General features: G+C 43.5%; 1 protein-coding gene across 4 annotated transcripts in view; it reads left to right on the top strand.

The window, feature by feature from the left end:
* Positions 1 to 20,797, top strand: part of STAT6 (signal transducer and activator of transcription 6) — a 96,879-nt gene extending 76,082 nt beyond the window's left edge. For 2 of the 4 annotated variants that reach the window (XM_081320389.1, XM_081320388.1), the window contains 12 exons: positions 331 to 418; positions 1,524 to 1,646; positions 2,700 to 2,792; positions 4,262 to 4,468; positions 4,566 to 4,660; positions 6,325 to 6,461; positions 11,430 to 11,576; positions 12,471 to 12,531; positions 14,194 to 14,289; positions 17,047 to 17,124; positions 18,833 to 19,000; positions 19,624 to 20,797. In XM_081320389.1, coding sequence (XP_081176515.1) covers positions 331 to 418; positions 1,524 to 1,646; positions 2,700 to 2,792; positions 4,262 to 4,468; positions 4,566 to 4,660; positions 6,325 to 6,461; positions 11,430 to 11,576; positions 12,471 to 12,531; positions 14,194 to 14,289; positions 17,047 to 17,124; positions 18,833 to 19,000; positions 19,624 to 19,729 — 1,399 coding nt within the window. In that variant the 3' untranslated portion in view covers positions 19,730 to 20,797. Of the gene's footprint in view, positions 1 to 330; positions 419 to 1,523; positions 1,647 to 2,699; positions 2,793 to 4,261; positions 4,469 to 4,565; positions 4,661 to 6,324; positions 6,462 to 11,429; positions 11,577 to 12,470; positions 12,532 to 14,193; positions 14,290 to 16,293; positions 16,474 to 17,046; positions 17,125 to 18,832; positions 19,001 to 19,623 lie in introns of those variants that run through there. The other 2 variants (XR_014025473.1, XR_014025474.1) reach the window with 2 other exon arrangements.
* Positions 20,798 to 21,936: the final 1,139 nt, after the last annotated feature.

Here is a 21,936-nt window from a genome sequence, read left to right as displayed (position 1 = left end):
GAGTGCAAGAGGGAAAATTAGTAGCTTTAATTCTGCGCACCTGCCTATTAGTCTCCAATTTAAAAAAGCAGTCATTTTGTTATTTCGTGACAACATAATGTAGAGTGGCCTGTTTCCTCTCTTCAAAACTAATGTTTCAAAACGAAATATTTTTTTAAAAAGACAAAAATGGCTTCAGTCTTTATCTATAGGAGAGCTGTTTTCACTATAGCACATAAACAAACTTTGGAGTGGGAATTCTCTGTCCAAAAGTTGAGTTTGTCACAATGAATAAATGCTTCCTGCTAGTAAAGGAACCAGCTCGTGACCTCGGTTTCCTCTTGATTTCAGTGAAAGCACTGGAGAGATTATAAACAACACAGCATCGCTGGATATAAATGCCTCCAGCAATTCTTGTACCTCTCAGTTCAAGAATTTGGTAAGTGGATCGAGAAAAAGTGAGTGGGAGAGAATTCAAACACCCCAAACTGGTGAGATGGGCTGTAAATTGGGATAAAGCCAGTGGGAAGCAACTTACCAAAAAATTGCAGAGAAAGCAAAATTGGAAGAGGGGGCATGGTGGTGTTGGTCATCTCTGTCATTATGCATATGTATCTAAGCTCAAATCCGTTTACAAGAAATCCCCAGAAGCAACTCACATTCAAACCGTGGCCAGTATTGCACCATGATTAACTTTAGAAACGTGGCAGTGTTAGGGGGTCTTCAACCATCATTTGGGATGATGTAGCTCAGGTGTGATTCACGCTTGCACCATGACAAGATGCTGGAAGTGTTAGGAAATGGTAGGAAAGATTATATACTAGCGTATATCTAGATACGTTCCCATCTAGAATTCTAGATAACAATAAGAGGAAATGAATGCAGTAGGGAGAACATTTCTAATCCAAGTGTCTTCCTTCTAGTAAGGGAACTTTTTAAAAAATGATTTCCCTCACCTTCAGGACTGTTGCTTTTTTTTCTTTTTCTTTTTCTTTTTCTTTATCCTCATCTCATTGTATTTCATGTGTGGACAAACAGCTGTTGCTGTATCAATCAAAAGGCACCTGCAGCTTTTCCATCTTGCCCAACTTCATGGAAGGTTACAAATGTAAATCAAAGACATCAGAATCCTCTATAAAATCCCATGAATGAGTGTGTGTCCCTTTGGGCTGCACAGTGATGAGATTCAAAAAAAAGAAAGGGTGACTTGGTGTGCTCAAAAGATGTCCGTGTAGTACACGTTGGCCTCTCCTTAGTCCAAATGTATCTTTTCCTAAAATTGTGCAGTAGCTGTCCAAGCCCAGGGGAAAGTACGGCTCCTTGAAGGAGTCACTGAGAGATGTAGTAGAAGTGTCCTGTTGCTGGGAATCACCTTTTCTCCTTCAAACCCAAATGGTTGCTCAGCCCGACAAGGGATGCTTTGCTTAGAAGCAAGCTTGATGAGTTTTGTCATTCAAGAAGGTCGTGGGGGTCAACTAATGATAAGCCGGGAGCTAAGATTTGGAACAGATTTTCCCATGAGATTTGCCTTTTCTCATCTTCAGCTTATCAAAAAGATCAAGCGTTGTGACCGCAAGAGCACAGAATCTGTAACGGAAGAGAAGTGTGCTGTCCTCTTCAGTGCCAACGTTTGCCTTGGGCCCAACCAAACCAACTTCCACCTACAGGTAACAACACCGTGGGGGGGGCTGTTTTATTATTAGCCCTGAAGATATAATCTGCTGCTGATAACTGGTTTATTGCTTCCTTGAGAGAAGGGACACAAATAGGTTAGGCAAAGCCTTGAAAAGACCCCAGTGACCATTTCACTGGCCTTCACTGTCTCCTCTCTTCCTTCTTGAGCAGTTTGGCACCACAGATACAAGTGGGATGCAGATTTCTAGGTCTGTCAACAAGGTTTTATGGTGCCCTTTTGGGAGAAATAATTGGACGCACAGGAGAAGAAACACTAAAAAATGGGGCGGTATCAGGATTGGTCAACTATATGATGGTTTTTATCCATGCAAATTTCCTTCTCTTGCCCCAGGGTTCCTTCAGTAGAACCTGGTAAGAATTCTGTTTCTAATAATAGTGTCATTAATCATGCATTAAGCCCCAGATTCCAACAACAGATGGATAGCTGGTTGTCAACCTAAGTGGGCCAGACATTTGTATTAGGTTCAAATAGATAAAATCAAATCCTTAATGGAACTAGAGACTTAAGTTAGAAATTGAAGCCTTTAAAAATATATATGTGGACTTCACAGGATCTAATATGGTATATGTCCATATTGCACCACCTTTTCCATCTTGTAATGAGTCGAGCTTCATTACAGGATCCTTAGGTCTGATTTGAATACCTTGCTTTTCTGAGAAGATCAAGAGTTTATGGAAGCTGAGATGAGTAGAGAAAGTTGGGAAAAATTGTCAATTTGCCAGGATCCTATCCTAAACCCTTTCGTTCAATATGCTACAGTAAAGGGAAGGCTGCAGGTAGCTGTCCTTCTCCCTCATACAGTCATTTCTTGCCCTGCAGTGTGCCCTAAAACTGATTTAGACGGGCTTGAATCCTGCACAAAGTCACTCCTGCTGAGAGTTCAGAATAGATCTTGCTACATACAGTAGATCTACTTTGGGGTTCTAAGCTGATCAGTCAGAGAGAAATACGAAGACAGCAGGCCAGCGTTAAAGAAAATCATCAGTTGTTAATTACAACTCTTTCTTCCCTTCTGCCATTCTAGGCTCTGTCGCTGCCCGTTGTGGTGATTGTCCATGGAAATCAGGACAACAATGCCAAAGCCACCATCTTATGGGACAATGCTTTTGCTGCTCCTGTAAGTGACAGATGCAGACTAAGACCGCAAGTCATTAGGGGAAGAAGTTAATGCAGACATTTAATGTCAAAAAGTGTGAATTTTTCCCCCCACTTACCTTAAGGGAAGGATTTAAACTTGGGAGCTTCCAGAAGTCTAAGCCGGCTTCTTTCTTTTTCTTTTTCTATTTTTTTAATCAACCTCTCTCTGTCCACAGATTCCCCATCTCCAGCCTAGAGCCTCTCCATAATATCTATCATACCAGTAGGAGAGGATCTGGTGGGACAGTTCAATTCAGGGTTAAATTCTTACTCAGTCATGAAAATCACTGGATGAGTTCAGAAGGGCAAAGATTGGGGAAAATCATGGACATTGCCAAAAATTCTCAAAGGAAAGTGAGATATAAACTAAAACTGAGCTGTGACCAGGGGGGCCTTCACTCGGGTCCGGCTGGTGCGCCAACTACGACCTTATCTGGACCTGGATGCCTTGCGTACAGTCACCCATGCACTTGTGACCTCTCGCCTTGACTACTGCAACGCTCTCTACATGGGGCTGCCCTTGAAAGCCACTCGGAAGCTTCAGCTGGTGCAGAGTGCAGCTGCACGAACACTTTTGGGAGCCTCCCGATACTCCCATATCACACCTCTCCTCCGTGAGCTGCACTGGCTTCCGGTTGCCTTCCGAGTGAAATTCAAGGTGCTAATGATGACATACAAAGCCCTACATGGCATGGGTCCGGAATACCTACGGGAGCACCTACTGCCAACGTCAACACCGCTCCGTCCTGTGCGCTCCCACAGAGAGGGCCTCCTCAGAGTGCCACCGGTCAAAGAATGCCGGCTGGTGGCCCCCAGGTGGAGGGCATTCTCAGTGGTTGCGCCAACCCTCTGGAACAGCTTGCCTACCGATATCCGGATGGCCCCCGACCTTCGCACCTTCCGGCGCGACTTAAAAACTTACCTGTTCCAACAGGCCGGCCTGGCCTGACAGCTCTTGGGGTTCATTTGTTTTTACTATTGTTTAACTGTATACATACGTTGCTCTGTACACCACCCCGAGTCCCTCGGGAGAAGGGCGGTATATAAAACAAATAAATAAAAATAAATAAATAAATAAATAAAACTAATTTTGCCATTTGTAAAATCTGAAGATCCTGAGGCCAATGTACAGTGGCTTCTCATTCCACCTTTATGGCAGTTTCTGGAAAGGAAACTTTTGACATAAACTTTCTCCATGGGGCCCAAGAGCTTTTCGTATTTCAGGCAGAACTGTAACATGGAAACCTAATCATAGCTCCATTGGTATAAACTGGCTAACACATACTGGTAAGGTAGTAAGAAAACCAAAGTAAGATTTAGAGTTTCTGTTCTTAGTGAAGGTTACTTTTTTAGTACCAGATCTGCTTTGGGGGAAAATGTAGGATACGGAGTACTGTTATCTGCTACAGTTAGAGTGTGTGTGATGCTCTGTCTCTTATTCTGTTCCAGGATCGCATTCCCTTTGTGGTGGCTGAGCGTGTGAGCTGGAAGGCAATGTGTGACACTCTCAACCAGAAGTTCCTTGCTGAGGTGCAAACGACAAAAGGTCTACTCAAGGACCATTATTTCTTCTTGGCCCAGAAGATCTTTGGTGACAACATCACCAGTCTAGAGGAACTGCAGAGATGCCACGTGTCTTGGTCCCAGTTCAATAAGGTCTCTCAATGGGCTTTGTCAGCAGGGTGATATGGTAGATTCTTGAGGTTATCTGAATAGTGTCATCTGCTTCTCACACTCACCTTGTAACTTATAGGAGATGCTTCCTGGTAGAGGATTCACATTTTGGCAATGGTTTGAAGGCATTCTTGACCTCACCAAGAAATACCTAAAGAACTATTGGTCTGACAGGTAAGAAAATAAATGGATCAAACCTGGATGCTTTAGATAATTCAGTTTGGTGCAGTGGTTAAAGTGGTGAACTAGGAATGAGGAGATTGAGTTCCTGTCCTGCCCTAGGCGTGAAAGCCAGCTGGGTGACTCTGGCCTAGTCACTATGCCTCAGCCTAAACTTTCCTAGCATTTTTGTTGTGGGGAAAAAAAGAAACAAGGACCATTATGTAGACCAGGGCTTTTCAAACGGTGGTACGCGTACCACCGGTGGTACTTTGGCATGTGGCAGGTGATATGTGACCCTCCTAGACAAGTATAGGGGGGAGGGGAATGAGCTGAAGTGACCCAAGCCTGAGGGAGAGGCAGCTGGAACTTGGCAGAAGCCCCAGGAGCGCCGCAGGGTTCCGGTTGATTGGTGGTTCCGGAAGCTGGAAGTGAACCGAAGAGAAAAGGAGGGGGGGAGAGAGAGGAGAGGATATAAAAGGAGGTGGTTTTGGCTGGAAAGAGGACGGAGAAGAAGCTGTGAAAGAAGAGCTCAGCAGGCAGGGAGGAAAAAGAGACAGGGAAGAAGAGGCTATTGCTGGAAGAAAAGGTCCCCTGATGAAATGAAAAACTGGGAGACAAGCATGTCGGAAAGGAGGTTGGTTTATTTTGGAAGCCTGTGGATTCCAGATCAGCTGGCAGCTTGATTGGGTTACCATAAGGATTTTTATACAGTTTTTGCAGCGTTTTGTAATTCAGAGGCTCGGTTTGTGTACTTTGGTTATTGGAATATTTTATTCTGTTTCACAAAGGCTAGCAATGAGTCCAAAGTGTTGGCTTCCATAGGTTTAATCCTGTTAAACAAATGTAATTAGTTTTACCCCCTTTCCGACATGCTCATCTCCCAGCTTTTCATTTCATTTCATAAGCAGTGACTGCATTCTCCTGGCTGGAGAAAACGAACCAGGGGACCTTTTCTTCCAGCAACAGCTTCTTCTTCCCTGTCTCTTTTTCCTCCCTGCCTGCTAAGCTCTCCTTTCACAGCTTCTTCTCTGTCCTCTTTCCTGCCAAAATCACTTCTTTTTATATCCTCTCCTCTCTCTCCCCCACTCCTTTTCAGTTTGCCTCCAGCTATGTGCTGCTTCCGGAAATGCCAATCAGCTGGAACCCTGCGGCACTCCTGGGGCTTCTGCTGAGCCCCAACAGTCCTGCAGCTCCAGCTGCCTCTCTCCCTCAGGCTTGGGTTGCTTCAGCTCATTCTCCTCCCCCGCTACACTTGTCTAGGAGGGTCGCGTACCACCTACCACGTGCCAAAATACCACCGGTGGTACGCATACCACCGGTTGAAAAGCCCTGATGTAGACGACCTTGAGTTGTAAAAGATAAAGGTTGGGTATAAAAAAATAAATAGTCATTATAAAACTGAATTAGGAATGAAAGCCTGAAAACGTAATTAGTTTTCCTTCCAACTTTTTTCAGTATAAAGTATTGACCAGGTCATTTGAGTCTTGATACTGGCCCATACCGATATTCACAGAATAAGGCTGTTCAGCTAGGTTTTTTCCCCCTCCCCAATTTCACAATCAGAGGGGTGCAATTTTTTCTTTCAACCGTTACTACAATTCTCTAAGCCGTGCAGTGTTGATTATTGATTTTCTCATCTGTTTTTTTCCTCTTGTTTGTTAATTTTGATTGTGCAGACTGATCATGGGCTTTGTCAGCAAGCAATATGTCTTCAATTACCTGAGCAATGCACCAGCTGGAACTTTCCTCTTACGTTTCAGCGACTCTGAGATTGGGGGCATCAGCATCGCCTATGTTACCTACTTACCAGACGGTATGCCTTTTGCATAGGACAGCTCCCTGTTCACGGAGCTTAAAGCAGAGGGAAACAGGTTTTTTTGTCTCTTCATCACTTTGATGAAATCCTTTTAACATTTACTTGGAAGTCAGCATTGATGAAGCTGAGAATAATTTTATTATCTTTATATTCCACCCCACTGCAAGCGATTCTAGGCAATTTATAATTGTTAAAACATTGAATAACCAAATAACAATAACAAAGCAGTACAAGGCAAAAGAACAACAATAGCAAAGAAATCAAACCCAGAAGGGAACAGAAAAGAGTCAACTCTTTAAGGCCCTTCGAAACACCAGTGGGACCCTTTAAATCTCAGGGGGAACTTCATTCCCGACAGCAGGCACTGCTGCAGAGAGGGCACCCTTGCGGAGTCCCAATAGGTGGCAATGTTTAATTGACGGGGCCCAGAGTGCACCAACTCTGCCAGATCGAACCGGTTGAGCAGATACTACGGGAGACAGGTGGGTCCCTCAAATAACTAGGCTCTACACCATGTGGGGCTTAATAGATAGCAACCGGCACCTTGAATTGCACCCCAAAGCAAACTGGCAACCGGTGCAGTTCACATAAAGCAGAGGTGTTACGTGGGCACATTGTGGCAAACCCATCACTCCTCACGAGACGGCATTCTGGAGGAGCTGAAGCTTTCAAGTGATCTTCAAGAGGCAGCCCCATGTAGATGGCATTGCAGTAGTCAAGCTGTGAAATGATTGGGGCATGCATGACTGAAGGACATACACACACAGAGAGACACACACAATTTAGGAAAAGGCACAGATGAAATTGGGCAAAAGTCTTCCAAATTATGTACTATCCTTGGTGAGATTCTATACAAAGTCAAAGTTGGAATATCCCCAGATCTGGGTGGTCCAAAGACTCACGGTCACTTGGTCTTGGTAGGATTGCGTTAGAGACAGTTCCTCCCAATCCAAACCCAGACGTCCTCCAGACACTGGGACAGAATCTTGACAGCCTCACTTGGCCTGGAGTCAAAAGGTAGAATTGGGTACCATCAGCATACTGATGATACCGAACCCCCAAATGACAGCTCACTCAGTGATTTCGTGCAGATGTTGAAAAGGAGGGGAGAGAATAGAAGCCTAAGGGAAGGTCTCTTCCCACCTACCAACCCCCACTGGAGCCAGCTTCAGAGAAAAGAAAAGAGCCGCTATAAAATGCCTCCAACTCAAGTCAGCGGAGAAGGATGCTGTGATCAGTGATCCATGGAATCAAAAGCCACTGAGACCACCATCCCAGCTCTGCCAGAGATCAACAAGCTATGATAGGAATAATACCCTAATCAACTTAGTAAGGCCATGGAAACTTCCCTTCTCCTTCACAGCTCTAAACTGAAGCAGGGTTGGAAGGGAAGAATTGATCCCATTGATCTGAAAGGGCAAGGAATTAACTAATTTGCATTCTAGCTCTCTGCCAACCTTTGGCTGTAAGAATTGCAGAGGTCACGAAGCCTGATCAGTTTCTGAACTCAGGTCATTCGTTCCTATTGTTGAGGTTTGGCCATTCTCCCCAGGGCGTTGTGCAGGATGAGTGCGGTTATTGGTGCAAAGCAGCATTGCGGGAACTGACTGTTGGTGAAACTCAGTACAACAGCATGAACATATGTACAATGCTGGGTCAAATAATTATCTACCCAGTATTATTCTACTTGCAGTTTGCCCTCAAGCAGAACTCGCCAGCAAGGTTTGACCACAGCTGTGCATACTCAGCACAAAGAGGATTTAAGACTCACAGGAACACTGTTGTCTTACTAGAAGCAACTCCGGCATCTGGCTTGTGTATCATGATTCTTGGAATCTAGATATTTATGACCCTGCCTTGTTAACTAATCACAAGGTCATGTCTCCCTTGGTTTGCTGTTGTAAATTTGATTAGACTTTGGACTGCTCTACTTGGAAATTTGCCTTGCCCATCTAAGTTCTTATCGTCAATTAACCGCTGTTTCCTTGCTGTTGGGATTTGCAGAAGCAAGTCTTCCCCTTAACATGCCAAGCATCTGGCTTGTGAAGGGGTGCTTAAAAAAGCCAGCATTGGAAAATTGGGCAGTTTCCCATGATTCACATGCACATCCTAGCATGGCAACAAGGGAGGCCCAATCACTGGTCCACCGGTTTGAAGATCATGTGGGCTGGAATTGCTGCAGCAGGAAAAGTTGGCAGTTGGAATGTGTTGGTTCTCCAGTAGGAAATAACATATAGTATTGTGGTGAAGAACAGGAGTACAGTCAAGTGCTGGTGCAAGTATTTGACCTACCCAAGTTCTGCAGCTGCCTGGGCATTGACCTCTTGCATTTACAGCCAAAGCATTGCTTGTTCAGGCAACTACCAGGATCACCTATTGAATTATCGGCCAGTCTGCCTGCTGGACTGTTGGGACTTTTAGTTCTTGCCCTGCATTGAAGATTGGAGATTGGATACATACTGCAAGATAATAGCGTGGCAGCTTCAAACTCCCTTGGGGTTGGAGATTAGGCAAGGGGAAGAAGAAACGCATGTGTGGGAGGTAACGAGTTAAGCTGGAGAAGACTACAACAGTCAGACAGTCAATGCAGTGCAGCTGTTGAGTACAGCAGACAAAATTGGTGTAAGAATACTACTGACTGATGGCTAAGTTGCTTGACTGCTGTGAGTGGCTGGTTTCATCTGATAGAACCTGGGAAAGGGATGGCAGATGATGGGCAGAGCATTTAATGGTAATATCCAGGTCATAATGGGCGAGGGACTATATGATGGGAATGCAGGAGCAGGCTGCTCATGGGGAAGGTGGCGTAAAGTCATTCTGCCTTCCAGCCACAAGTATTCAGTCCCAGTGCTAGGTTCACAAATCCTTGATGGCCTTGGCCTCTTGATTGCCGCTGCTGCTGCTAAATGTCAGGCCAGTCAGTAATAAATAGCGTGTGATCTTATTGTGTATGTAGTGGCCAAGACTGACTTGGGTTGGCCCAAAAAGGGGATGCTCCTCTTCAGAGTTGTGCTCACCTGGGTATCAAATATGGTAGTCATGACCCCAGAATGGAGGACTGAGGTAGCTGCTATTCAGAAGGCACCATACCCTTAGCAGCCTTCAAGGCCACTGTCCTGAAGGTCCCTGGATGTGAGGTTGGAGTTGTGCTGCAGAGAGAATTTGCCTCTGTTGCTGCTGTACTAGCCATTCCTGCCTGAGCGGCTCAGTTCTGTTGCTGGATTAGTGGCAGAATATTTGAGACTAATAGTAAATAGTTCTTGGAGAGTTTAACGCGCTCTCCTGTAACAGAAAGTCACCAGAGCAACTCAGGAGTTCGGGGCCATCCTGACATTCATAGACCTGTCCCAGATCATTCAGCCCTGATACCCACAGCGGTCATATCTTAGATCAGGATTTGTCACAGGGCAGTTGCAATGTGATTTGAAGGTGGAGGACATTACCATCAGTCCTTTGTCATGGTCAGATCAGTTTTGGGTTGTTTTTCAACTCACTGGTGCTGCCCGCTCCCAGGCACCCAATGGACCTGGATGGATTTTAGAAGAATTGGGTTTCTTTCCTGAGGAACTGGTGAGCAGTTTCCCCAAGGCCATAGTCACCATCTGGAATGGATGGAAGTCAGTGGCCTTAGGTCAGATTGTTTTTGTGTGGTTTCTCTATGTTCATTGATCTTGGGGTTTTTTTTACTGATTTTCTGAGGAGTTCTGGAAATAAAATGACACAAGAGACTCCTAGAGGAAAGACAAAATTTGAATTATGAGCCCAAATTAGGGATTACATCATAAGTGATAAAAGTGGTAAAAGGTATTTTTCTCCTCTCATCAACCTTTTTAAAATGACCCATTCCCTGTTGGGGAAGAAGAACACATTCAGGACTCTGTGAGAAATACTCTAGGCATATGACGGATAAAGCTACTGGGGGTTCACTTAGAATTAGATTCCAACTGGGTAACTAATGAATGAGATGACCTTGCCCTGTTGCCTGGAAAGGGTTTGCTCCTGTAAATACAGTGTCATTGAGATTGTCAACATGGGCACCCGTCTTTAAGATCCTTGTTGTCCCTGGCTAGTGAAGGTTTCCTTGGGGATGATATGTGGTTGGGAAGACATGCTAAATGCAACCTTATGTCTATGGATAGGTCTGCCTGCCTTGAAGGAGTTAGGTGCATCTCCTCCTCAATAAGTTGTAAAACTGGATCTGGGCAATTTTTGGGCAATCTCCAATTTTCCCTTTCTAGAGAAGGTAACTGAGAAGGTGACCAGGTTACAGCTTGAGAGGGTCCTGGAGTAAATGGATCATCTGGCCAGGTATAGAATGGAGACATCACTGATCCTACACGTTGATGATTTGGACAAAGCCAGCATGGAGGTGTTGCGACGGTTCTGATTTCCCCAATTTTCTTTGGATACCATCAGTCATGATATCCTTCTGGATTAACCACAGGGACTCAAAGTGGAATGCATTGCGTTGTAGTGGTTCTCCTTTCTCCACAGCCAGTTCCAGTTGGTGTTGATGTGAAAGAGAGTTTGAGCCTGAGTTCGCTGATCTCAGCCTTCCTGTTTAAAATCTACATGAAGCCCCTGGGTGTCATATTCATTGGCGTGGGGCGTACTACCACGAGTATGCTAATGATACCCTGCTAGGGTATGCCGATCCCAAGTCAACTAAGTGATACTGTCAAGGTCTAGTCTTAGTACTGTTGAGATCTAAAAGGGAGGAACAGATATAAGCTTAATTCAATTTGCATGCTGCCCAGAGTTGGGCAGCCTTATAAATTCAAATAATCAATTATAAATAGAACTTGAAGTCCCACCCAAAGGCCTGATTTACTGAGAAGCCTGATAACAAGCAAATTTAGCACATCTAGAAGGTGGGAGTGGCTGCTCTGGATCACAGGTGTACATTTTTTGTGTGTGATGGGCTGACATTTTCATTTCTTTACGGGCTGATCTCCTTTGTCTCAGGTTCCACTCAGGTGGAGAACATCCAGCCATTCACGGCAAAGCAACTGTCCATTCGTTCACTGGCTGACTGTGTTCTGGATCTCCCACAGCTCCATGTGCTTTATCCTAACAGGCCCAAACACGAGGCTTTCAGGAGGGACTACAACAGTGAGTTGGTGGGGGACAAGGGCAGGGGAGAAGATACAGACAGAAGGAGCTCAATATTTTACAATGCTTCCTTGCATGAAGGGAGTTCTTCATCACCTGTTCCCGGCAGGGGCAGAATTTAACATTTGCTTAATATGCACATTGGCAGCTTAATATGCACATTGTGTAATGCTGGTCTTAGCTCAATAAAACTACTAAAATATAGTAGAAAAAATGTATGTTTTGACAGAACATATGTTATAATTCTGCATGCAGGGGGGAATTTTGGCAAAGGTTTTCATAAATAATGTGAAAGTGGGACTTATAAGAAAACACCTATAAAATGGCATAGACCTGTTCAGGGTTGAATTGCTTATCCATATCTGATTGCTCTCTTCAGTTCTATTTAAGAAAAAACTGTCGGTAAATCCATGAGTTTTTTTCACACATAAACTGACAGTGTCATGACACATAATCAAACAATATATGTCAGTCAAAAAATGTGAAGAGGCTCATTTCTATAGATGAACAGTACTTTTTTTTTAATGACTCAGAACCTGCTTGGAGATTCTAGTCTAGACATAAGGCAGAAGATAAGCTCCATCTAATATTTGGATAGCAGCTCATAAGCTGAATTGCTGCCTCGGCCATTTCCAGCATCCTTCTCTGAGAACAACTGAGAATCATTGAATACATCAAACCCCAAACAATTAACTCATCCCTATTTGGGACTCTACCTTTTGGTAATTGATAAGCTGGAAGACATCAGGCTGGGAACTGCTGCTATGGAGGGAAGCAACTTCTGCTTTAGGGCTTCCTCTTGTTACAAAACTTCCTTGAAATTTCTTTCTGTACGAAAAATGTGAAGCAGTTTGTGTGTTGAGAAGCTAAAAATATGGTTGTTTCCTCCCGCAGCAGAGACACGAAAAAACACCAGCAGTTATGTCCCAGCCAGGTTAACGATAACTGTAGACACGTGAGTGTGTGAATTCTCCAACTTTTTTCCTCTTCTCTTAACATTTCCTGGGCTTGGATACAAATATGTCGACCATCTTTTCCCAATTAACCTTTCCGGTAGTAGATAGTAAATTCAGATCTATCTTAATGTAGTTCCACTGAAATGAAGGTCTGAAAAGCACTTTGCTCAGATAGCACTTTCTTTCAGCTATGTACCTTTTGTCCGTAGAACATAGAACATAAAACAACAAGGTTGGAAGAGACCTTGGAGGTCTTATAGTCCAAGCTCCTGCTCAAGCAGCAGCTCCTATACCATTCTGGATAAATGGTTGTCCAATCCCTTCTTGAAAAACACAACTTCTGGAGGCAAGCTGTTCTGACTAATTGTTTTCTCTGACAGGAAATTTCTCCTTAGTTCTAGGTTGGATTTCTCTTTAATGATCTTCCACCCAATGTCTATGGAGATTCTCAGTTACCCAGGTCATAGTTATCCCAAAGATGCTTTTCCACGAATCCAGCTGCCTCATGAAAAAGCATCTTTGGGATCTTTCACCCATTATTTCTTGTCCTCTTAGGTCCTTTGGAGAATAGGTTGGCCCCTTCCTCTGTGTGATAGCCCCTCAAATATTGGAAGACTGCTATAATGAGCCTTGGTGGAGCAGTGGGCTAATGCCTCCTTAAGTAACACCAGCTGTCTGCAATTAGTGCAGGTTCGCGTCCCACCAGGCTCAAGGTTGACTCAGCCTTCCATCCTTCCGAGGTAGGTAAAATGAGGACCCAGATTGTTGGGGGCAATAAACTGACTTTGTAATAATGCCGCTTGGGGGGGCCGAAAGCCCTAATAAGCAGGCATATACATAGAATGAAGGCTATTGCTAAGCACATTTGATTTGTGCTTCTTAGATTGTAAGCCGCCCTGAGTCTTCGGAGAAGGGCAGGATATAAATGGGATTAAAATAAAAAAAATAAAAATAAATGTTGCCCCTAGTCCTTCTCTTTACCAGACTAGATATACCTAGTTCTTTCAACCATTCATCGTATGAGTTACTCTTTAGACCCAATATCATTTTTTTTTTGCTTTTCTCTGTATTCTTTCTAGGGTCTCAGCATTATTATTATTATTATTATTATTATTATTATTATTATTATTATTATTATTATTATTATTATTACTATTATTATTATTATTATTATTATTATTATTATTATTATTATTATTATTATTATTATTATTATTATTATTATTATTATTGTATTGTGTTCTTCCATTGCTATCTGACTGGACTTCCAGTTTGGGCTGTTTCTCTCTCCCTCCCTTCTTACCACGGGGAAAGGAACCCCACATTTCATCAGACTGTTGAAGGAAACTAATGGATAGCATCTGGGTGGGTTTTCATTATACAGCACCCAGAGTCACATTCATGAGATGGGCAACTGTGTACCGTAAATTGGATGGGTTTAAGTTTTGGCGTGATTGAGATTTTAGATTTTAGATTCAGATTTAGACTTCACCTCCTCCATCTATCAGCCTTGATTTTATCCTATTAGTGCCATGTTGAACAAAGCAAGGGGAAACACTCTTTAAGATCAGATATGCCTCTTAGATCAGGGTCTGCCAAAGTACAGGAAATGACCTGTGGATCAACAAAGGAATGTTCACAAAAGCTGTGTTAAATTCCAGACCCTGCTCATTCGCTACATCAATTCAGAAACCAGTTGACACGCTGGGCAGCTCTAATGTGAATCTTGCAGTCCATTCTGATTCAACCTATCATGAGTAAGTATTTACTGATTAATTACAGAGAATCCTGTATGTTGTGTTGTCTATTATATAATGAACATGTGTCTATGAAGTAGTACCAAGACTAAGTACCTTCACATTGCCCCCATTTTTTATCCCCCAATCCTTCAAAAGTCCTTGTTTCACTGATCAGTTTCACTCCTTTAATATTGAAACATTGAAGGAGAAAGCCGTGGAGGCCAAACTTGAGCTACTCCTAGTCCTGGAGGCTGAGAATTCTTTCACATCATAGAAGAAGGGAAGAGAATAAATTGCTGTTACTTCTCCTATCCCATCTATATTCTTACCGTAGTTTACCTTGTGTAGATGTACCTGATTGTATGGGGGAGGGGGGGGAGGAGGAAGTGAAGAAAAGAAAGTGGAACCATTGCTCTGAAGCTTCAGTCTCAGGGAACAGGTTGAAGCAAGATTTCTGACGGATGGAAAATGACCCAGCTACAAGTTCTGCAGAGCTGCTGCCTTCCAATGGAAAATAACCATTTCAATTACTCCGACGTAAAAAAGGAAAGAAAAAAAAGGACTTAGCTTCCAGGTAGAGCCAGCACGGTGGGACCATGTCCAGAGGAGTTTCTGAACTTCTGCGAAGAGATGTGGGGAAAAAAGAATCATGAAATGCAGCTATTTATATAATGCTTCAAAATAGGATTGGCGTCAGCATCAATGTCTTCTCTTTGATTTTGTGAAAGAGATGTGAAAGTCCTGCGTTAGGGTTCGTTTTTGTTTTTTTTGTTTTTTGGATAGTGCTGATGTGCGTCCTTGGTATGATTTTGATCAGAAGCAAAAATGCTGATTATTTCAGTCTATGGGTAGCAAGTGAGGAAGATGACCTTGACAGAAATACCCCTGAACTGTAACTTGGGCAAAAAACCTGGAACATTATTTTATGTCCAGAACAACTAAACACCATTCAGAAACAGTTCAGACAGACTGGAATATAAGAAGGAAAATCAGACTTGAAAGACTCATGTCAGCTCCTATAGATAGATGAGACCAGGAAATCAACTCCATAGGAAGGCTAAAACTACTTTTATTGAGACCGGCTATAGTAATACAAGGGACACGGTGGCTCAGTGGGTTAGGACGCTGAGCTTGTCAATCAGAAGGTCGGCAGTTTGGCGGGTCGAATCCCGAGTGCCGCGTAACAGAGTGAGCGCCTGTTACTCGTCCCAGCTTCTGCCAACCTAGCAGTTCGAAAGCACATAAAAATGCAAGTAGAAAAATAGGGACCGCTCCGGTGGGAAGGTAACAGCGTTCCGTGCGCCTTTGGCGTCTAGTCATGCCGGCCACATGACCACGGAGACGTCCTCGGACAAGCGCTGGCTCTTCGGCTTTGAAACGGAGATGAGCACCGGCCCCTAGAGTTGGAAACGACTAGCACGCATGTGTGGGGGAACCTTTACCTTTTTTTATAGTAATACCTCATTCTGAAGTCAAAGATGTTTCTGTCCCTTTTGTCTAACTGGTAGTTCCTGCATATTTCTGTAAGGTCATCTTCCTTACTCTCTACCCATAGACCAAATTAATCAAGAATTTTTGCTTCTGATCAAAACCATGCCAAGGATACACTGCCCCCAAAAATAATCTTAACCCTTTCATCCCAAGTCTTCTTTCATAAAATCAAAGAAAAGAACTTGATGCTGATGTCAAAGAGAAGACCTTGATGCTCCCTGCTTTGTAAAAATATTCCTATCTCTATTTCAGGCCTGTACTTAGGAAGGACACCAATGCATTATTTTGGAATTCTGCTTGATTTAAGTGGAAGGAGAGAAGCTTCAAAGGAAATAATGTTATGAGGAAAGATTAATCACTCTCTCCTGTGCTAGTTTTGCCTCTCATGGCATTATGCAAGTTACAACGTGGTGCCTATTATCTGAAAAATGTTATGTTAGGTAAAACCCACTGGTTAACCATGTTTAAATTCCTCACTTAGAGTGGTATGTGAACTCAGACTCTTTCTCCCAACCAAACTTTTCTCAAAAGGCTGGCGAAGGGAAAAGAACCCATCTAGACCAGGTTTCTCAACCTCAGCAACTTTAGACATGTGGACCAACTCCCAAGTTTTCCATCCAGAATGCTGAGTTGAGAAACCCTGATCTACATTCTCCTTGAAGGCCAGTTGAAGTAAGAGCAAAGTAAAAATGCAGTGAATAAAGTACAAAGGTAGGATGTTTTTTTTAAAAAAAATGATGCAGTCAGTGTAAGTAATCCTTGACTTACAACTGTAATTGGGCCCAAAGTTTTGGCCCTATGTTGTGACAGTTGTAAAGCAGGTCACCATGTGACCAGACCTGATTTTATAACCTTTGTTCCGGAAATCATTAAGCGAACTTGACAGTCATTAAGCAAACACCATGGTCATTAAGCAAGCTCATTGTTGGCCATGAGGCAGTTCTTTTGCCGGAAACTGGAAATAAATGGTGGTTTTCAGAAAAACGTCATAAATCACAGTCACGTGACTGTGGGCAGTGCAAATGGCTGTAATGAAGGCTAATTGCCAAGCACCCAAAATCTAGTCATGTGACCGCTGGGAGGGGCAGATGTTGGAACTTCAAAAGTGAGTCATTAGTAACTTTTGAAGGGGGATTTTGTTGTAACATCAACTGGTTGTAAGTCAAGGATTTTCTGTAGGTAAAAAGAAGCTGGTGTAGATTTGTTGTATGCTTATTTCGACACAGAGAATCTTGAGATTATTCTGTCCAGTGTTTGACACAGCCTTCTCTGTGTTTGCCGCAGCCCGCCCGTCATGGTTCCATCATCCATTGGGACATCTGTAGCCAGCAGCACAACATATGGAAGCTCACAGTTGCCATTGTAAGGATCCTTGCCTGAGCAGGTCCCTTTGTGTTTTGTTTGTCTGAGAAAGAATAGTAGGGAGGACACTGACTGAATGTTATACAAGCAGTCCTCACTTAACCATCACAACTTGGACCAGCAACAAATTGGCCAAGCAGCATGTTCATTAAGTGAAACTTCATGTGTCCCCCACCAGACTTATGACATCAGTTTCATTGTGGTTACTAAGTGAAACACTCCGCTTGCTAATAAGAGATTGTGTAACCGAGGCTTGCATTTTATGGCCGGCTTTTCCATTGACTTTGGAATCCAGCTGTGAAGCTTACAGATGGTGAGATCCTGTAACCTTGGAATGCTGCAACAGTTGTAAGTGTGTGTGCTGACTGCAAAGCACCAGAATGGCAGTCAGGTGACCATAGAAAACTGCAATAGTCATATGTTTGAGGGCCAGTCGTAAGGTTACATTTTGAGAGCTGTCATTATTTAACAGTCACTAAACAGCAGTTGTTAGCCAAGGACTGTATGTACTTGGATCTCACCAAGAACAGAAATACTCCATCCAGTGCAATTTAGAGGCCTGGGCATAATATACAGAAACATTTATTAAAGTCTGCAATATGGAAAAGCAATAAAAATAGTTATTTGCCCAATATTAATATCATACATTAAGTCCAAGGCTAGTTTAAATGTAATGGGATAATTAAAAAGCATATTTATATATTGTTGTGTTAATTTAATGCAAGTTCTCTTGTTCATTTTGGGACTGCAACATTGGGCAATAAACAAATGAACTCAAACTATCTAGAGCAGACATGTCAAACACTAGGCCCGGGGGCCGGATCTGGCCCGCAAAGTGGTTTCATGTGGCCCGCGAAGCCATCCTGGAAACAGTGAGGGAACAGCCCCCACTGCCTTGGCCCTGGCCCAGAGACCCTCCTTCTGCCAGAGACCCTCAGATCTGTCCCACTCCTGCCCAGGCCCCCATAGGCACCCTTGATGCGTAGGCCATACGCACTCTAGCCACGCCTACCCAGGCCACGCCCACCCTGGCCATACCCACCCGGCCCCTTGAGGGCAACCGAAATGCTGATGCGGCCCTCAATGAAATTGAGTTTGACACAATTGATCTAGAGAGCAAGAACCTCGGTGTCATTTCCCATCTCACTAGTGCAGGGGTAGGCAACCTTGGTGGAGCAGTGGGCTAATGCCTCCTTAAGTAACACCAGCTGCCTGCAATCAGTACAGGTTCGCGTCCCACCAGGCTCAAGGTTGACTCAGCCTTCCATCCTTCCGAGGTAGGTAAAATGAGGACCCAGATTGTTGGGGGCAATTAAGCTGACTTTGTAATAATGCCGCTTGGGGGGTGTATGAAAGCCCTAATAAGCAGGCATATACATAGAATGAAGGCTACTGCTAAGCTTGTAAGCCGCCCTGAGTCTTCAGAGAAGGGCGGGATATAAATGGAATTAAAATAATTAAAAAAAACCTTGGCTCTTTTATGACTTGTGGACTTCAACTCCCAGAATTCCTGAGCCAGCACAGCTGGCTCAGGAATTCTGGGAGTTGAAGTCCACGAGTCATAAAAGAGCCAAGGTTGCCTACCCCTCCACTAGTCAATTGGCTTTGGATCTCCAGCTGATACCAATTAGCAATATTAGGATTTCCTATTCCACTTTTCAGTCTCAAGAGCTGCATTGTGACCACCCTCTTTCTTTCTTTCTTATAGTGAATTAATGACTTGCTCATACCCTTTGGGCAATGCTTCTCCTCTTGGTTCAGTGGATTCATACCCCATGTGCCAGGATATAGAGATGCCAGACCTATCTATACCCACTGAGAACACCGTAACATACCCAGGGAATCTTCAGCTCCATCTGATGGCAGATCCATTAAGGTGAGCGTCGAGGGCATCTTGCAGGTGGGAAAAGGAAGATGAAAGCAGAGACGTTTCTCATGATGGGGCTTTGCAATATTACTTTTTCCTCCTGTGGTTTCCTCTGAAGGCATGCTTCCTTCAGAGTCCCCAGAAATCATGGAATGGGGAACCTTTTATAAGATTGATTATTCCAAACAGCCTTTCAAAGGACCACAGGGTGATGTGCTTCTTAGATGATTGAAATGCTACGCAGACTTCAGACTAGTTTAACTATTGAAGCCCTCCGTTTCTGATGTGTAGACAGCAAGGAACGTGTCGCTGACGTCAGTTATTGAAAATGAAGTAGACATTGAGTGGCAGGTAAAACAGAGCAGTGCAATATAGAAAGTGCAGTTGGGAATAATAATTGTGGACTGATGCCATTTGCTTTGGCTACTGATAAAAAGCCAAGGAAGTTGGGAAATGGAAGGGCTGCAATGGGGAGCTTAGCTGGATCAAACTTGCAAATACTTGGCCAGAAGCCAAGAAATTGGGGAAGGAAAACGTAATGGGGTGATGACATATGGTCCTGCCTGTTGGTTGCGAGGTGCTTCATGAGAACTAATTCCACAAATCCACTCACTGCCTGTTTTTCCCCCCAGTGTGCCTGAGACCATTTCCCCACCTTCCAGTGAAGAGTTTGAAAAGCTTCTGCATCCAGACCAAGACCTGCATCCGGATCTTCACTTTTGCCATAACCCAGTGTGACCCATTTTTTAATGTGCTTGTCATCTTTCTAATACCTTGGAGATAGTTTAATGGACCTTTTATGTACTTCTCCCTATCAAGCCTGGACATAAACAGTGATGGCTGGTAACCCAGAAGACTTACTGCGTACAGAAAACCACTCCTGGGCTCATCTGCATTATCTACTACATCCTGTAAGATCTTTGCAAGCTCTTTTGAACCAAGGCCAGCTTCAGTTGTGTGCTAAGTAAGGCACATGCCACGATACAGCTCTGCCTACATTGTCAGCGAAGCCAGAGAGCGTCTGCCACTCACTCACATCTCCTTTGCTGTGGGCAATTATGTCTGGGGGACGGGGACAGACACAATGCACTAGCACCTCTGTGTGTTTTACTACTTACCTGCGTTACCTCTGGATTGCAATTGGTTTTCCAATTATAGTACATTAGATTGACTGTTAGCAATACCAGCAGCCAAGACAGAAAATATTTCATCAGGAACTTTAGAAGAAAAATTCTTTCTTCAATTAATGTAGGTAAAAGTCTTGGTTGGGCTGCTGATTCTTTCATGAATTTAGAGGGGACAGTTGGGCAGAGGAAAAGATTCCCATGGAGTCTTATTTTTCATTTCTCCATTGGAAGGGGAGACATTGTATTTCCTCCCAGAATTTAACATTCCACAGAGCACTCATCCATACCATACAGATTTATTAGGCAGAGTGAGGTGACTATCTCGGGCCAAAACAAGAGCAACGGTGGGGGAGGTGTTGAGTGTCACATGGTCTGTCTTGCCGATTCCCAAATTAACCTACTGCCTTATAGTGGTGAATGCAATCTCACCAGGTTTTTGTCCATAATTGTTGTGGGGGAGAGGTGGGATTCAATTTTCACGCAAACAGCTGCAAAATATTTTGGGCTAGCTTCACCAGCTGGCAGTTCCTGTAGGATAGGTGGAGCTTAGATTCCTTACACCTTTTTTTCCTGTTCCAGAGTGAATTTTGGGCTATTGAAATACAAACTGCAACACTTGTGCCATTCTTCCTGGATGGGATATTGTAAAATAAAAAAAGCCCATCTTTTGATACTAAGATTTCCTGTTGTACAGACTGTATTCTCATTTGCCAAAATCCTGGTAAAAGGTGCAATTTAAAATGACTCGTAAAATAAAAGACTTTATTCCAAAATAACAAAATAAATAATCTACTGTACACGTTAGAAAGGAAAGGATGCTAGTTTTCCTGTAAAGACAGAAAGGCTGTAGGGTAGGAGATGGGGACTTGATTTAGTAGCAGTTGAGTATTATTTTTAACTCGACAGGAGGTCAAGGTGCGTTTTGCAAGTCAGTTTGTTCCAGCAAATATTGCTTTCAGACCCCTTTGAAGTTTAATATTGTTCCGTCTTTATCTCATATGGTGGTTATGCTGTAATTATAACGAGTAAAGGAGAATGGGGGAATGTTAATTTTCCTCAGGGAAGGTACAGTGCCTCCAGGGGAAGCTGATCCTCTCCTGTCCGAGACAAAGGTGCAATCCCTTCCCTAAGGTTTTCTCAATTTCATCATCACCCCTATTTCCCATTCACACCTCTTTTGGTAGAAAGAGGACTGTACCGTTGAGAAAGCCTCGTTAGGAAAATGCTCTCCTATTCCCTAAAACAACAGAGTAGTTGTAAAATTAAATGCTCCCTCAGAGTAGCAAATTGAATTCCAATTTGACCCTACTGCATGGGTGTTTTAAGGGCATCCTACCCAACTTGTTCCGCTCAACCGGTGGCAAACTCCAGCAATGTCTGTTCTGATGCCCATTCCAAAATCTCAGCAAATACAGCAGTTACTATACACCAAACCGCTGGGGATCAAACACGAATCTGAAACTAGTAATTCACCCAGCAGAATTGCAAATTTACATTTCTGTGTAAATACTCAATGTAAATGTCCGGAGCTCTCAGCCAGTATAGCTTTTCACTGGCCGATTTTGCTTTCTAGGCAACTCTTTCAAAATGGAAGATTCGTGCAGGATCTTCTATTTTCTGCAAGTAGTTAAGAGATTAGCCCGTCCACTTCTATGATGACATCGGTTTCCTCTTTGCTGTTCACTCCTCTTCCTGCTTACAGGAAAGTAAAGTGATCCGGAAAAAAAGTACAGGTAGCCCTTGACATAACACCGTCCATTTAAGCAACAGTTGAAATGGCACCCAACAAAGCAACTTGCAACCAGTCTTTGAACTTAC

This window comes from Vipera berus (assembly GCF_964194415.1).
Source record: "Vipera berus genome assembly, chromosome: 2".
Classification (NCBI taxonomy): domain Eukaryota; kingdom Metazoa; phylum Chordata; class Lepidosauria; order Squamata; family Viperidae; genus Vipera; species Vipera berus.
This window is presented reverse-complemented; position numbering and strand designations above follow the sequence as displayed.